The sequence below is a fragment of the Ovis canadensis genome, chromosome 23 (genome assembly GCF_042477335.2).
Source record: "Ovis canadensis isolate MfBH-ARS-UI-01 breed Bighorn chromosome 23, ARS-UI_OviCan_v2, whole genome shotgun sequence".
Taxonomy (NCBI): domain Eukaryota; kingdom Metazoa; phylum Chordata; class Mammalia; order Artiodactyla; family Bovidae; genus Ovis; species Ovis canadensis.
Window position 1 is genome coordinate 35,821,752 of NC_091267.1, and position 17,427 is coordinate 35,839,178.

Sequence of the window (17,427 nt, forward strand, 5' to 3'; positions counted from 1 at the left end):
CCTAATTTCAATAATTGCCTTAGGAGTTTGGGATTAACATATACACACTCCTATATATAAAACAGATAATCGACACGGACCTACATACAGCTGCTGCTGCTAAGTCACTTCAGTCGTGTCCAACTCTGTGTGACCCCATAGATGGCAGCCCACCGGGCTCCCCCGTCCCTGGGATTCTCCAGAACACTGGAGTAGGTTGCCATTTCCTTTTCCAATGCATGAAAGTGAAAAGTGAAAGTGAAGTCGCTCAGTCGAGTCCGACTCTTCACGACCCCATGGACTGCAGCCCACCAGGCTCCTCCATCCATGGGATTTTTCCAGGCAAGAGCACTGGAGTGGGGTGCCATTGCCTTCTCCGCTACATACAGCACAGGGAACCAAACCCAATATTCTGTAATAATCTACAGGGGAAAAGAATATGAAAACAATGTACATATATATATGTACATACACCTGAATCACTTTGCTGTATACATGACACTAACACAACATTGTAAATCAATTATGTTACTTCAAGTTAAAAGAAGGGTTAAACAAATTGCCTGAGCTCAGTAGCAACTACTCACCATTCTCTACATTTGCCAGTCGATGCAGAAGGGGCAGCCAGACCAGGCACTGCGGGGGAGGATCTGACATGAGCGTGTCCAAGAAACCATTCAAGGTGACTTTTTTCTGCATCAAAAAACCCCACGAAAATTTAGAACCGAGAACAATCTTAACTTACCTGCTATGTCAATATCATTTGAGATGGAAGAAACAAGACATTCAATTAACCCCTAGTAGACAAAAAAAGACAGAGCTCGAAACTAGTTCTGAATTCAAAACATTAACTGCTTTTCATAGTTGAGCCTACACAGGACTGGATTATCTCTACTCAGGCTGAGTCAATATTATCACAAGGAGGAAAACAATTTCGAGAGGGTCATTTTTCATACACGAGGGACAGGATGAAAATGATGAGCAAAACTGGGGAGTAGGCATTCATCATAAAATTTTATCCAATAGTACATCATAGCAGGCTCTACAATTTCCAAATCAGTCAGTCTTCTAAATGTGTAGAACAGCTAACTTCAACTTCCATAAAAACTAAATATTTTGTGGCTAATGTGAATGGTTCTGCTATACAAGATTAGGAGTAAATCCTGTTTGGAGGGATCTTTCCCCTCCCTGTTAGAAGGGTTTAAAGGAAAAAAAAATCTCTTCTCTCCTTTCTTTATATATATTTTTAATCACAATTCAGTTGGCTTCTGGGTCATTATCCTGGACTTTTCTGATGTAGAAAAGAAATGTATCTTATCCAGAAGTTTCTTTCAAAATGACAAAAGCAGCTCTATTTTACGGGGATGGGGAGGGAAAAAAAAAGACTCCTTGATTGCTTCAGGTCTAGAATCACTAAATTTTACAGAATGTTTCAGGAATGCTGGCAGAGGAAGTTGCTTTGGAGTCCAGGGACACACAGCTTTGTAAAGCTTGTTGTTGTTCAGTTGCTCAATTATGTCACCCTCTTTGCAACCCCATGGAACCCTGCCAGGTTCCTCTGTTCATTGGATTCTGCAGGCAAGAATACTGGAGTGGGTTGCCATTTCCTTCTCCAAAGAAGTTCTACTAATACATGAAATTTTAGTAGTATAAGTGACAAAAAATTTACATGCAAAGTAACTATTTTACTTAAAAATCTGAATTAGAATATCAAGGTGGATGGGATAGTTTTATATTTTTTAGATAAGAAATCAACCCTGAAGAGCTATAATAAATTTTCAAGGCTTAAATCTTACACTTGTCCTTGTAATTAAAAATAAAAACAACTCTTGGTCTCCTTTTATTAATGTTTTTATTGGTAGATATATTTAGTTATTTACCTCAAAATACTGGGCTTCCCTGATGGTTCAGTGAGTAAAGAATCCTCCTGCAATACAGGAGACACAGGAACTATGGGTTCCATCACTGGGTCGGGAACATTCCCTGGAGGAGGGTATGGCAACCCCTTCTAGTATTCTTGCCTGGAGAAGCCCATGGACTGAGGAGCCTGGTGGGCTACAGTTCAAAGGGTTGCAAAGAGTCGGACAGGACTGAGCAAATATGCATACACACACTTCATAGTACTAAATAACAAGCTTTTATAGGATTGTTGTTCACATTATTATTGTTAATAATTTTATTTTAAAGTCTTTATTGAATTTGTTACAATATTGCTCTGTTTCATGTTTTGGTTTTTTGGCCATGAGGCTTGTGGGATCTTAGCTGCCGACCAGGGATCAAACCTGCACCCCCTAATTGGGACGTAAAATCTCAACCACTGAACCACCAGGGACATCCCTAGCATTATTATTAAAAGAGAAATTATATAAAGCATAAGTAATGAGACAGTACTTTTTATAAAGCTACTACAATTCATATGTCTAAAATAATACTGTGTTTTAAAACAATCACTTGGGGTGACTTTCCAACGAAGCAATTAAAACAATTTTGGAATTTCATCATTCAAGCTGCTGCTATAGCCAGTTTATGAAGCACAAAAACAAACTGGTCTTATTATTTATTTATGTTGCCTCTATTTCTACTTCACATGGTTTTATCCATTTTGACCTTCCATCATACTGGCTTAAAATCACTTCTGGAAGTAAAATAAAGACGCTATGATTTAAACATATATAGATTTCTCATCATTGAGGATGTGTAAAAGATTATATAATGAGAAATCTCTAGGATAATTCATTTTGAGCAATGGCAACATCCTATATAATTCTTCTTGAATATATAAAATCCCATTAGATTAAAAAAGTCCTATTGTTGTGGCTGACTTTTAATGAGAAATACTCTGAGGCATTGGTATATTTCCTGAGGCTTCTATAATGGGCTACCTGAAATCAACAAATGTACAAACAAACAAGTAAATCCAGGGAAGGAGAGTTTAGTCTGGGGTTTAATGCAAGAGGCCAGGCAATCAAGGATGATGAGGGAAGAGACAATTAGAGAAGGTGAAACTAGCAGGACTTGGCGATCAATGAGACATTCTGCGTGAAGAAGCTATATAGAAGGAGACTTAGGTGAATGGATCCATTCTGATGTCCCCAGCTTGAAAGGGAAATAGAAAGAGGAGCATGCTGAGTTGGGGCTAGCGATCAGGTAGCCATGCCAGCCTGGGGGCGGGGGCATGGGAAAGGTCAGCAAGGCTTCCTGAGTCAGGTTCTGGGAGTAGAGTTGATGCTTAGTGTATCAAACTATCCCTTCTCTTATTGAGTATATGGATACACTGATGACTCTATATACATCCTTGACCTATAGGGATGCCTGAGGCATTTCTGACCTCTTAGATCACCAAGTAAACAGAGAGATGAGGTTTTCTAGCTGAACAGTAAATGCAGCTGTTTTGTGGCTGCTAAGCACTGTTTGCTTATAAAGTTTGGATTTTTAAAAATTGTAAACAGCCTTCAGTTTATGGATTTCTAAACCTCTACCATGCTGTGCTGGAGAATAGTTCTAGACATGTCGGTTTTCCACATGACTGGACAGATATAGACATGGATAGCCCTCCAAACTATGCAGCTTCCTCCAGCTGACTTGCTCCATGCCCAGTTAAGACATGTGGCTCTGAACCCCAACTGAGTGGATGATTTAGGGCCTCCCAGATCCCACAGGGCATGTGCGGAGATTCTTTTTTGTCTCCTTTGCTAAACACTGATGAAACTTAGTCCTGGGTCAGACTTGGGTTTTATGTGAGGCTGAGTGACAATTCAGCCATTTAGATAGTGTGGTCATAACAAATGATTCGGAGGGTTAGGATTGTTGTTGTTTAGTCACGAAACTGTGCCTGACTCTGCAACCCCGTGGACTGTAGCCCGCCAGGCTCTTCTGTCCATGGGATTTCCCAGGCAAGAATACTGGAGCCTGTTGCCATTTCCCTCTTCTTGACCCAGGGATTGAACCCACGTCTCCTGCACTGGCAGGCCGGTTCTTTACTGCTGAGCCACCAAGGAAACCAATAGGGTTGTTAGTAGAGATTAAATTAGACAGTGCAAATAAAGAATTCTGCGCAATGCTGGTTCAAGGTCAGGAAGCACCACCGATTATTATCCGTGCTACACTCAGTTGCTGACTCAGAAGTCATTTGTCAGAAGCTGGAAGACGCACTACAGGTTATGATGAAGAAATAGGGACTTCGAGTGACACACAAAAGAGCACCCGCTGAGAGATACTTTCTTAAACAAGTCGTTTCCTACCTGTTGAGAGAAACAGGATCTCGCTGACTGTTCTGTGTAACCAAATGAAGGACCTTCAAAAACTGCCGTGGGTAGCTTGAGAACTTCCCGTAGGAACTGATCGTATCGTCCATAAACCATCACCCCACTGGAGTCAGAAATCATTGAGAAAATATCTGATGGATGGAAAAGGAAAGATATTTATTCATCACATAAAGATTTCCCACTGTTTTAGCTCAATATATCTACTGTAGATAACAAAAATGTGGCAGAAATTAAACATATAATTTATTATGAAAGAATAATATGAAAGCTAATTTTTATGCTGAGATATTCTTGGCATGGTGTTTTCTCTGGTATCTTTTTGTAGATGATTTTGGCACATAGCATTAACTAGCAATTTGGATAAAATTAGCATATTTTGACAGGACAGAGAACATCTCATTTTTAGTTTGAGGTCAATTATCAACTCATATATATACTCAATGGGAGGAATTTTTGTATATGTGAGAAATATGCTGACTTCTTTTGAAATACACAATGAAAATTTTACTATAATGTTAGGGCTTGTGCATATCTAGCAAGGTAGCTATTTAGCTGTCTATGATGTATAGAACAGTCTTTTGGACTCTGCGGGAGAGGGCAAGGGTGGGATGATTTGGGAGAATGGCATTGAAACATGTATAATATCATATATGAAATGAATCGTCAGTCCAGGTTCGATGAATGATACTGAATGCTTGGGGCTGGTGCACTGGAACGACCCAGAGGGATGGTACGGGGAGGGAGGTGGGAGGGGGTTTCAGGATGGGGAACATGTGTATACCTGTGGCGGATTCATGTTGATGTACGGCAAAAAAAGACAATATTGTAAAGTAATTAACCTCCAATTAAAATAAATAAATTTATATATAAAAAAAGAAAGTGTTAGTTGCTAGTCGTGTCCAACTGTTTGCAATCCCATGGACTGTAGCCATCAGGCTCCTCCGTCCATGGGATTCTCCAGGCACTAATACTGAATGGCAGCCCACTCCAGTATTATTCCCTGGAGAATCTCATGGAGAGAGGAGACTGGCATAGTGTCACTAAAACTTTTGGGTTTTGGTTTAATATATTGAAAAATGAAAGACATGTAGGGATAAGGATGCAATGAGAGCACTTGATTAACTTCTCACAGAAGCAGAAAACTTCCTATAAATCATAGTGTTCTGGGTGGAAGGCAACTGATTTACAGGGAAGGGTCTTTTGCCTCATGCAGTCAAGAGGAAGCCTGGCCTTGCCAATGTTCAGTGAGGTCAAGTCAAGGATCCAGATTCTTCTCAGCAGAGCCGCTAGCTTTATTGGACCTCTTTTCTTCAGTTTTTGCCACTATGCACACTGAATGAATATTCATGGCATAATTTCCCAAAGTACTCTGTAATTCCTCTGTGGAAATCACTATTGGAAGAAAAGGGTTGGCCTTATATGGGGTGTCACTGTGCTGGATTGCAATGAGGCCAGCACAGCTGCTGGGATAAACTGTTGTAAAGTCAACATGCTACCTCTGTTCATTTTGGACTTAATTTTTCAAGGTCAAAATGTAATCTGGGGACATTGTTTCATACCCCAGTCAGATGTTCAGCATATTACAGGCTTTTATTAGATTATGTTTTGAGGACGTGAACTGGCTGTCATTTTTTTTAAAAATACTCCACTTACAAAGGATTTCTATTGTGTTTCCAATAGTTAATCAGTTATAAAGCTACAGAAATTCTACATGAGCAACACAAATTAATGATGTTCTCACTCATTTTCACAATGTTGTTTCCTTAGTGAATTTCGTCTCGTTTCATTATAACTAGTCAAAAAAAGAAGTTGCCAACAGCAAAAAAAAAACAAAAACAAAAAAAACAAAAACAAACGAACAAAAAAAACAAAACCAAAACCCTCTTATGTAATTCCAAATATAGAAACTCCAGAATTCCAATCCAAAGGAGGAAAAAGAAGCCTTGAAGAAGTAAATGTACTTTCTTATTAGAACTGCCATCTTTTTAATTTGGGGACAGTTTGGCTAATTATAATTTTGTCATTCTGATGATCTTCTAGACCTGGGATTTCTAGGCCAGGGCACATTTTTGAGAAGGAGGTTAGGCTTTTCAAATCCACACTGAAATAATTTAAACATCTCTAACTAGAGTCAAACTTGAAGGGCACCAACAGTGACCTTTCACAAATGTGAAGCTAATATTAAACTCATTTGTACTGATGAAATTCTACTAAGTAATAGCCAAACTAGGGCTATTCACTGAGATTAAAGTGAAGCGGCTGTTAATGGCCAGTCAGGTTTTTAAAAAGAAATGAGGGGGCACAACATGGTATGTGTTTGTACCTTAATTTGGAGACCTCTGTCTCTCTCTCTATATATGTATATATGTATGCAGATACATATAATATGCTCATAACATGAAATATATGTATATCTATATAATATAGGGCACTATTTCAAGGATTAAACTAGTTACTAGATGAAAAGCACACTGACGTATGCTTGGCACCTAGTATACAGTACAGAAATGCTGTATTTTTTCTTATTGATTTCATATCACACTTTTCTGCCACCCACCTTGTATGTTTAGAGGCTGCCTCCCCAGTAGGATTGTTCTATAAGGTTCCAAATCATATTTTAAATTACCTGTGTGCTTCCGACAGCTCCACACAATGTTACTTTAGAAGAACTTACATTCATGGATTTGTTAAATGAAAATTAACTTGGCACATAATAAACATGTGAAATTGTGCTAAGCCATGAATACACAGGGAAATCAGGACACAGCTGTTGCCCCCGGGAGGTCCTGGTCTACTGGGGATGACAGACATATGCTTACATCATGGCTGAAGTGACATCACACTTGGTAACAAGGTGGTGTGAGCAGAGGAAAGTGGGGGTGTACAGGGTGCAGCAGGAGCTCAGAGACAGGGTTCCTGCAGGGAGGAGCCAGTCAGGGAAGATTTTCTTACAAAGGGGACTTGCAGGCCAAGTGTACAGGGCAATGAGTGATGAGAAAGAGACCGAAGAATTAAAGGCAGCCCAATGAGTTAGAAATATTACCCTGCGGATAGGCTTGGAGGCAGAACAACCCATTCATTAATAGAAACTCAGGAAGTACAAGGTGTTTTCCATTAATGATAGTTTTTTAAATAAAACAAGCCCTCTTCAGAAGCTTTAGAACAGCACCTGACATTCCAGGCTTATGCCACTGGATTAAGAAATCTTTAAGATCCTTAACAGCAATAATCGGATCAAAGATATTTTGACAGAAAAGGAGCATATTATATTAGGTCAGTTTATGTATAGGGCTCTGTGTTCCACACCTGCAGGGGGCGCCCTCACACGCTCTGCTGCCTAAGGGTACCTGAAGGTCACCCTATTTGTTGGCTCCTGGTGGCCCTGAGTATTGGAAACTGGGGTACAACGTGTGGGGTTCTTGTCCCTTTTAATGCATTTAAAGCAATATTTAAAACTCAGCTTCAAATTTTCTGCTGTTTTCTACTTTTTTGCTTTTTAAAATTTCTAAATATTTTCAGCCAATTACTCTTGCTCTGTGTTCCCCAAATGAAGGGGCTAGTTGGCATGAACTAAATCATTCTCATCCCTGTGCACAAAAACAGAAAAACTGCCAGACTAGCAGAGTTGTCATACTGGCTTAAAGGGAATTAAAATTTAAAGAAGGAAAAATAAATCTCTCAAATTCTGAGACATTCCATATCCTTTCATTTTATTTTCTTATTATATAAAGCAATGCTTATTACAACATTATTACTCTGGCTGTTTTATGACTAAATAGAAGCCAGCAAAAGAAGAGTAAAGAAAATCCTTGATTCTGCTCCCCGAGTCAGCCACGGCGATCTTGGGTGGGAACTGCCCATATTTCCTCATTCAGTCAATGGTTATCAAAAGTGACTAAGGACATTCATTTCTCATTAATACATATTTTGGAGAGGTTCTACCAACCAAACTGCTTTTAGCTAAATTGCTTTCGGTCAAATTGCTTTCAACTGACTTACCTGGGAACCATTAAAACTACCTTCACGGGATTAACTATTCAAACAGCGACTCCTCAGTCAGAGAACAGGGACACCACACTCAGGGATTCAGGTCTCGGGGGAAGGCAACGTGATATGTTGTGATCACACTATCTGTTTTTCTACAGAATTTGTGACACTCTGCAGCTTCTTTCTTTCATTTTTTTTCTTTCTGGTTGGGACCATTTTTATAAGTCTTTATTGGATTTGTTACAATGTTGCTTCTGCTATTTATGCTCTGGTTTTTTGGCCTGGGGGCATGTGAGATCAGCTCTCTGACCAGGGATTGAGCTCACACCCCTGCATTGGAAGTTAAGTCTTAACCACTGGACTACAAGAGAAGTCCCTGCAGCTTATTATTTTTGCAGACTGGAGAGTACAGGTTTCCTCCAATGGGACTTATGCATCTGTGACTTCTTTCACTAAGCTGCAGAGGACTGACTTTGGCTGCTGGGGAGCATGCATGCTTTGCTCACTGATCATGGATGTCTGGTGAATGATGGGATAGAGTGAGGAAACAGCACTGGAGCAGTTATTAATATATTGTTTGCTTTAAATAACTGGACTTGCGAGAGAATTTTGAGGGTTTCAACGACTGGCAAATATCTGCTCAAACAGTTAGTTAAAGCCTGAGTTTTGTAATTGTGCCAATGTTGTTTGTTGCTGATGTAACAACCTTTCCCTCCATCTTTATTGGCCCCACCTTTCTTCCTGGGCTAAGGGACAGCAGAGGCCCTTCTCAGCCCTGGAGGTGAGAATGACTGGAAGATTCCATGACCATCACGGGCATTCCTTTCCCCTCTCCAGGAACTGATATAGTAACTGGTCTGTGACGCCACCCTGGCCATGAGACTTAAGGGTCAGGGACCTCTCGAGTGGGTGTGACTCCTGAAACTGCTGTACCCACTTTACCCTCAGAAGAAGGATGGCATCTGACACAGAGGGAAGCCAAGTAGAAAGATGGAAGGCATTTGGGTCCTTGATGGCATAGAATCAACTCGGTTCACGAGAGGCTCTGAGGAGTTCTGAAATATAGAAACCTGGCTTCTTAGTTTTCATCAAACTTATTTGCTAATTTAATTTTTTAAATTAGAGGATAATTACTTTACAATACTGTGATTTTTTTTTTTTGCCATACATCAGCATGAAATGGCATTAGGTATACACATATCCTTTCCCTCTGGAACCCCCATCCCACTCCTCTAGGTTGTCAGAGAGCACTGCTTTGGGTTCCTTATTTTATTATAAGATCCTTTTGTCCACATACCTAAGATTGAATAAGTATTTGGAAGTGTTTCTTAAGACTTTGAAAAAAAATTTTGCTACTGTCCTCAGCATAAGTGGCCAATGGTGATGTGAGGCCAGTAGGCAAGGCCCTTGTGAGTTTCTTCCTCTGCCCTGGTTCCTTTTGCTAAATGTTCTCTTCCCAGCCTAACCCTGAAGGAAATGTCTTAGGGATTACGCTGTTCTTTTTTTTTTTAATTTTTATTTTTTTAAAGTTTTTTTTTTTTTTAAAGGACATTTTTTTTTTTCTGCCACTTTCTGACTGATCTGTTATCCTCAATCAAGCACTAGGGTGGTTTTTTAATTTTTTACATCTTTCAGGTGAGCTGAAGGTAATCTAAACTGGGCCTTATGAGGGTCTGCTTGGGCTTCTCTGAATCTTGACTGCATTTGGCTGGTCCATGAAAGAAGGTTCCTGGGAGAGAGGGAAGATGTGTGGTTATGTGGGGTTTCCATGTACCGTCCCTTATCCATTGCTTTAATGACACAACTCTTCTTGGGGTATGTCTGGGGAAATGCCAAAGAAAAAAAGTTTTTATTCCTGTATTTTTCTTTATCCTTCCTCAGTGCATCAAGAAATAAGAGATTACATTCAGCAGCTGACACACCACAGGCTGACAAAAAAGCCTGGAGGCTCTGTGAGTCACAGGTGATTACAGCCAGTGGGGACCCTACAGGTCTCTAACAAAATCCCCGCATTTAGGATGGAGAAGGAAGCTGAGGACTAAAGAAGCAATAACTTCCACAGGATAACTCAGTGAATTATTCACAAAGCTGGGCCTGTAACTTGAGGCTCCCAGTTCCTAAGAGAGTGTGCTTTCTCATAGGGCATTATAACTCAGACTCATAATACTTAGTGGAAGAGAGAAGGTTACCTGGTAACTTTTCTTCAAAATAGTCACATATACAGAATTTTAAACTAGTTAGAAATGAAAATCCTTGCCCTAACCCCCATTCACTTTAGGCCTACTGAATCAGAAATTCTGGGAATGAGACCCAGAAATGTATTTTTTAACAGGCCTCCAGGTGATTCCACACGTACTAAAGTTTGAGAGCCACTGGGGTATGGAAAAATGTCAGGGTTCAATTCCTGGTACCATCTGTGATTAACTCTCCAAGTCTCAGCTTCTTTACCGAAAACATGCCAACTAACCAAAAAACTCCCACTGTTTTGATGGTTAAAAAACTACCACATTTAGTGACAAGGTGTACACAAAAGGCTCAAAATCACTCAGTGCACTTTAGCTATCATGTCTCTATCGGAATCAGTTCATTTGCAATCTATAGTTTCTGCATGTAATTCCTCTGCCTATACCTTGTCAATATCTGCCTTGGAACTGTTCAAGTCCCCAGTGATTTGAACAGCACTCATTGGCTGAGAAGAATGAGGAAATGTGCTGGGAACTTTGGCTTGAGATGATTGAAAAAAGAAGGTTTCCTAACATGGCCTTCATCTCCTATGGTGATAGACTTCACTTGTGAGGCAGTTTTGTACCATGAACATGAAACAATGTATATTTTACCTTGTTATCATGAACAGTCTAACTGGTGATGCTTAACAGGTTGTAAATAATAATAATCCATACCTAGAAGGAGAACATTCATTCCACTGACATTTATCTAAGATGAAAATACTTTTAGGATAAAAAATCCAAAGATCAATGAACATTATATTTCTTTTCTTTCTTTTTTTTTTTTTCCTGAATATTTCCAGGGACTTAATGTCTAGGAATAAGTCAGTTCAATTGAACCAGCAGAGAAAACCAGAAGAAAGTGGCTCAGATTCCAAATTATGCTCTTTCCAAAGCTGAACCCCCTTGAGTCTGCTCAAAGGCAGGGATAATAATATTAAAGACCATTCTCCTTTTCTTGTGAATTAAAATTACATTTCCCTAGGCAACCAGGTACAGTTGCTGAAAGAGAGCTTGCTCATCTGGAAAATGAATCTGAATAGTCATTTCCACATGTGCCTTTAGTCACTGCAGACATTGGCCCATGGCAATAGAATTATAATGCAGGTCACCTTTGGGGTGCTCCTGGGTAACAATCATACCTGCGAAGGTATTACAGGTAGGACCCACGCCTTCACTGAAGACATGCTGCTGCTCACGTTGCTAATCTATGGCCTACACATGCCGTGGCCATAGTAAGAAATCACTAGACTTGGACAAGCTCAGTGCTCTGTACATTAGTTCATTACATTGAACACCATATTTCACATAACTCTCATAGGATGAGGAAAGCCACGAATGGTCAGGAGAATCTGGTAGGAAGTGGGTAGAGGAAAACGTGGCATATGGGAGGGGTGAGCAAAGAGAGATGCAGAGAGCAACTTACATCTTAATTTGTCCATGATCTTCCCTCCACACAATGTGGCTAAAGCCATTTTGACAGCAAACACTGAAATTTTACCATGGCCTTCCCTGTTTAATGATAACAGAAAAAAATAGAGAGATGTCATTTGAAGAACTTCCAATAACTTGGTTTGACATTTTCTGTTGTGTAGAAATCATAGGACGTTGGAGTTGTGTGCATTATGTGAACATATCCACCTTAAAAAATGTTATGAATACAATTCAACACACATTTCTGAAAAACTGTCTCTTTGGTATTCAAGAGATAGCAGAATCTTTAAGTTATTCTTTGTTTACAGCACTTGCTCAAAGGATGGACTGGTAGCCAAAGGGTGATGTGCTGTTTTACTGTGAATGAAAAATTACAGAGCATTCTTTTCACTTTGACTTTCATAAAATAATTTTACACACGATGTTGTCACCATCTCTATAATTTATTTAAACACGGCTTCAGAAAAACCTGTTTTTTTGAGGGGTGTCAGATAATTCCTGAATTTTGTTAGGGTAAATATGGAGACTTTTTCATCAACACTCTTTTTTCGACCATCATTTTTTACCCACAAGCCAACTGTCTTCATGTGATGCATTCACTTTCCAAAGGGAGTTAGTATTCTAAAGGGGCAAAAGCAAGAGCTCTTTTGAATAGGTTTCCTACTTAAATGACATCAGAGCTGCCAAATCTTCCTTGGTTCCAGAGGTGAAACTAACTTCTCCTTCACAAAATGTGATAGAAAGGACATAGGGTAAGAAGTAGAAAATTTCAGCTAAATGATTTTTTTTCCAGCTGGAACAAACTGTTTATTCTTAAAGCCTTGGAACCAAAAGGTGTATTGTGTTAGTAATTCATTTCTCTGGTAGTTGCTAGTGTTAAGAATGATCAAAAGATGTAGTTAAACTAATAAAGTAGAGTCTGTATTGACAAGGGTTTAGTATATAGAATAAATAATTTATATGAATAAGACTCACGTATCTGACATATTAGAAGAATAAGACATAATAAATGATTGTGTCCTTGCTCTTTGCTAGGCTCCAGAAAGGGATCATTTGTTATTCATCTGTTATTCAGGGATCATTTGTTATTCATCTGTTATTCATCTTTGTTGCTGCCATTCTTAGCATAGTGCCTGAAACAACAGCTAGCCACAATGTAAAACTGACCCAATCCTATGCTAGTGGCTCTCCCATTTATATTTCTAAGCCTAAGCACCAGACTTACATAATTACATATTGGAAATCTTCACTTGATATCCCTCCATTCAAAGTAGAACTCACCATCTTTTCAGAACCTTCCCAAAATACTCCAACCAACTTAACTATTAACTTGTGCTTCCTCCTACAGGCTCTCTTTGGTGGTCAGCATCACCATGTACCTAATTACCTAGAAATGAATTCTGGGGAAAAGGTCACCCTTGACTTTTTGCTCTTTCTTAATTCAGTACCATTCAAATAAATGTTTGAGGGACTCAGATATACCCACTTCACTGTGTATTAAACCCACTTCCTTCTTTCCCTCCTGACTGCCATTGCTTCCATCAGCTCTTCCTTTAACACTGTGATAACTTCTTTAATTATCTCTCTGCTTGCACACTCATGACAGAGCTGGCCATATTACAGACAGAGCCTTCTATTCGAGGTTCTGCATCCGTGGATCTAACCATCCACAGGTGGGTACAGAGGATGTCTGTAAGAGACTTGAGAAACCCCAGACTTTGGTGTCAGTAGGGGGGTCCTAGAACCAAACCCCTGCAAAACCAAGGGATCCACAGTATTTCATTATTTAAAACCACGTTGCTTCACTTGCCCACAGAAGATAGTTCTAGCCTTGTCTGTTTTCTCCAGTCTCATCTGCTACCATTCCTTTTCATTCCACACCATCAGTCAGTTCAGTCGCTCAGTCGTGTCTGACTCTTTGTGACCCCATGAATTGCAGCACGCCAGGCCTCCCTGTCCATCACCAACTCCCGGAGTTCACTCAAACTCACGTCCATCGAGTCGGTGATGCCATCCAGCCATCTCACCCTCTGTCACCCCCTTCTCCTCCCCAGTCCCTCCCATCATCAGAGTCTTTTCCAATGAGTCAACTCTTTGCATGAGGTGGCCAAAGTATGGTCCCTGTTTAATGCCCCTGCTCTTCCCACCAGGGTCTGTCCACGACCCTCCCACCCATTCATGAAGTCTCAGCTCAATATCACTGTTCTTTCTGCTCCAAAAACAGTTCTTCCCCTGGAGGTGGAAGCTATTGCTCTCCTCTTCACTTTTTTTTTTGCGATTACAGTTTTATTGTAAAGGACACAGGTCAGGATGAGCCTAATGGAGAGACACAGGGATGGACTTTCTTTCACGGTGTCAGAGCAGGTTACCTATTTATTATTGGGCACCTGTCACTCACCTATCACTGAGTGACCTTGATTTATTTGTTTACAGGTCCACATTTGATTCAACTCCACTCTGTGGGATCCTTGGGGGCACAAATCATGTTCCCTCAATTAACTGAATTCCCAGTGCCTCACACTTTGTCTCACACTGTGTTAGAGAACAATAAATGTCTTATATTAATTAATGACTATTAATCATGATAATAATTGTCCTAGAATTTTGATCGGCCACTCATTAAATTGTTCACTAATTTTAGAGCTGGTAGCTGTGATAAAATGCAATGATTTTGTAGAAACCACCTCATTCAAAATTATTCCATGTCCTCTGCATTCCCAATTGCATGGATACCTGGAAGTATCAACAATTTTATTTTACGAAGTAATTAGCTTCTTTTCCTAAGCTGAAATATAGTTCAAGTAATAACTCTCCAGTTATTACAGTCTACAAAGTGTGAAGAACAGATGTAATAGAGTGATAAAGTGGTCTTCAAAATGCAGAGAGATTGAGGAGTATTCTATATAAGACTTCAAGAGCCAGTACATGTTTCTTTCAAATCAGAGAGAACAATTTAACTCAAGAAAGAGGATAGACCACAGATGATGCTGGAACCGAGAGCTCTCCAGAGTATGAAGTGATGGTAGCTCACAGGTGAATTCTTAAAACTTAGCTTTTAATGAATAAGATCCTAGGGAAATACCAGTCTTGTATTGTCCCTGAAAATCCAAGATAGATGCTATTATATCAATAGTAGCTGTATCAGCGCTATTTTGCCAAATTGACGTAATAAATCTGGATAAATCACCGAGTGGAGGGCGACTCAATGAGAGTTTGCAGGAACTCGAGGGTGAAATTAGGCCACTGGGATTTATTGGTATGTAAGCTACTATGCCAGATTGCAAATGTGACCCCTGTTACAAAGAAGGATTCAGGGGGCGGGGGTAGGCAAAAATGTAGACCGTGGGAAGCATGCCAATATCAGATGAGCTCAGACCTTGCTCAGCCTGGCCATTGGATAAACCTTTAAGGAGTTTAGTGAATGGAGATGATGGACTTGGCTATGGAGAGGTACCAACAGTTAAGCACAATGGGATAGTTTTAAAGAACTTTTTCAGTAGATATAACAGGATGAAGAAAAGGGGCGGAAAGAGAAAGATTTTCTAAAGGCCTTTGACAAGATTCTACACCAAACGCTATCACTTGAACAAAGTCACCTTAGGATCAGGGTCTTTATTTTGTTGTGAAAAAAGACTTAGCATTGATGCAGGGATCAAAAAGTAGGGAGAAGTTGGTACATCCCAAATGGAGAATGTAAGAGCTGTTCTCATTAGAAATCCTCCCTAGATGGGGCAGTTTGACTCATGAACAGTCAGTGACAGCCAGCCCTTGGGTATCTAAGAAGTGAAAAGTCAAGCTCTCGAGGATGAATAATGGGAAGCTCCCAGGAGTCTTGGGCAAATGAGCAGGAAAGCAACGTATTGTTCCAAACTGAGTTCTGCGCATACAATGCATCCAGAGTAACGTGGTGAAATGACGCATATGGAATGTTGGTTGTTGGCTGCAACTCAGGAAGCAGATCTGCCTGTGTGTGCTAAGGATGAAAAATGTAGATTGTTCCTAATGCAGCAGCGGGCAGCACAGAGAGGAGCACTAGAAAAAGTTGAACATCTTGCCTTGCTTTTATGGAAAGCTATGCCAGAAGAACACCTTCAATTTAATGTGTAGTTCAGACTGGCACCTCAGGAAAGAGGGAGCTGATACCATGTGATCCCGCATTCCCTCTCCGGGGCATGTATCTGGAAACACTCTAATTTGGAAAGATACATGCACCCCAGTGTTCACAGCAGTGCCATTTAGAGTAGGGAAAACACAGAAACGAGCTAAATGTCTATCAACAGGAGAATGGATGTAGAAGATGTGGTACGTATATGCAGTGGAATACTGCTCAGCCATAAACAAGAATGAAGCAACAGTATGTGCAGGAGCACAGGTGGACCTGGAGATGATCATCCTAAGGGAAAAAAATCAGAAAGAGAAAGACAAGTACCAATGATGTCACTTCTATGTGGAATCTAAAAAATGATATCAGTGAATTTATTTACAAGACAGAAACAGACTCACAGACACAGAAAACAAAGTTATGTTTACCGAAGGGGGAAGGAGGTGGGGGAGGAATACATTGGGAATTTGGGAATGGCAGATACACACTGCTATATATAAAAGAGATAAACAACAAGGCCCTACTGTATAGCAGTGAATTGTATGCAATAGCTTGTAATAAGCCACATAGAAAAGAGTATGAAAAAGAAATATAGATATATATGTATATAACTGAATCACTTTGCTATATACCAGAAACTAATACAACATTGTAAATCAACTATATACTTCAATAAAAAATAAATTAAAAGTAACAGAGAGGCAACAGAGCCAAATGTGCTTGAGAGTATATGTACTATGCCCAGTGTATAATGGATAGAGCATACAGTGTAGCCACTAGAATCGCTGATTTTTAGGGCTGGACTGGGCCTTAGAATCCGTGTGGAGTGACATGATCACATAAGCTTTTCTTTGTGAATGAAAGCTGCTAGTGTAAAAGTTATAGTAAAAGCTTTAAAAATAAGTTTACTACCAACCTATAATTCTTTAAGTAAAACAAACGTTGACTTCTGTTTTTTCTTTCATTACAGAGTGAGAACACAATGCATATCCGTATTTTACTCATTTCCCCCTCCTCTCCATTATTTGTTTTTGGGAATCATGAAATAGATTCAGTTTTAAGCCAATTACCCTGAAACTTTTGCTTCTGCAAATTTTACTTTCCTATTCTCGCTTGACATCAGAAGATAACCAATTATATAGAAAAAAAAATACCCAATTAAATTGTTATATTGGTATGTAATTAACACCTAAAAGGATATTTAAGGAACCCAGCAAATTATCATAGGTAGAAACTAAAATTGCCTCAGCAATCAATATTTCATTAAATTGTTTATTTCCTTTTATATTTTGCTCAGTCTGAAAAGTTTCAAATTTTCCCAAGGGAAGCCTGATTGAAAATAGAAAAAGGAAAGTGTTTACCCTTTGGTTAACATATATATGTGGAGGTTGGTAGAGTGTCTGTCTTAAAGACATGCATTACTTCACAGTTTGAC

General features: G+C 39.6%; 1 protein-coding gene across 50 annotated transcripts in view; it reads right to left on the reverse strand.

The window, feature by feature from the left end:
- Nucleotides 1–17,427, reverse strand: part of DTNA (dystrobrevin alpha) — a 434,483-nt gene that overhangs the window by 83,089 nt on the left and 333,967 nt on the right. For all 50 annotated transcript variants that reach the window (XM_069568764.1, XM_069568760.1, XM_069568778.1 and 47 more), the window contains 3 exons: nt 11,883–11,968; nt 4,221–4,375; nt 567–672 (listed from right to left, as the gene is read on the reverse strand). In XM_069568764.1, the coding sequence (XP_069424865.1) occupies nt 567–672; nt 4,221–4,375; nt 11,883–11,968 (347 nt within the window). The remainder of the gene's footprint in view (nt 1–566; nt 673–4,220; nt 4,376–11,882; nt 11,969–17,427) is intronic.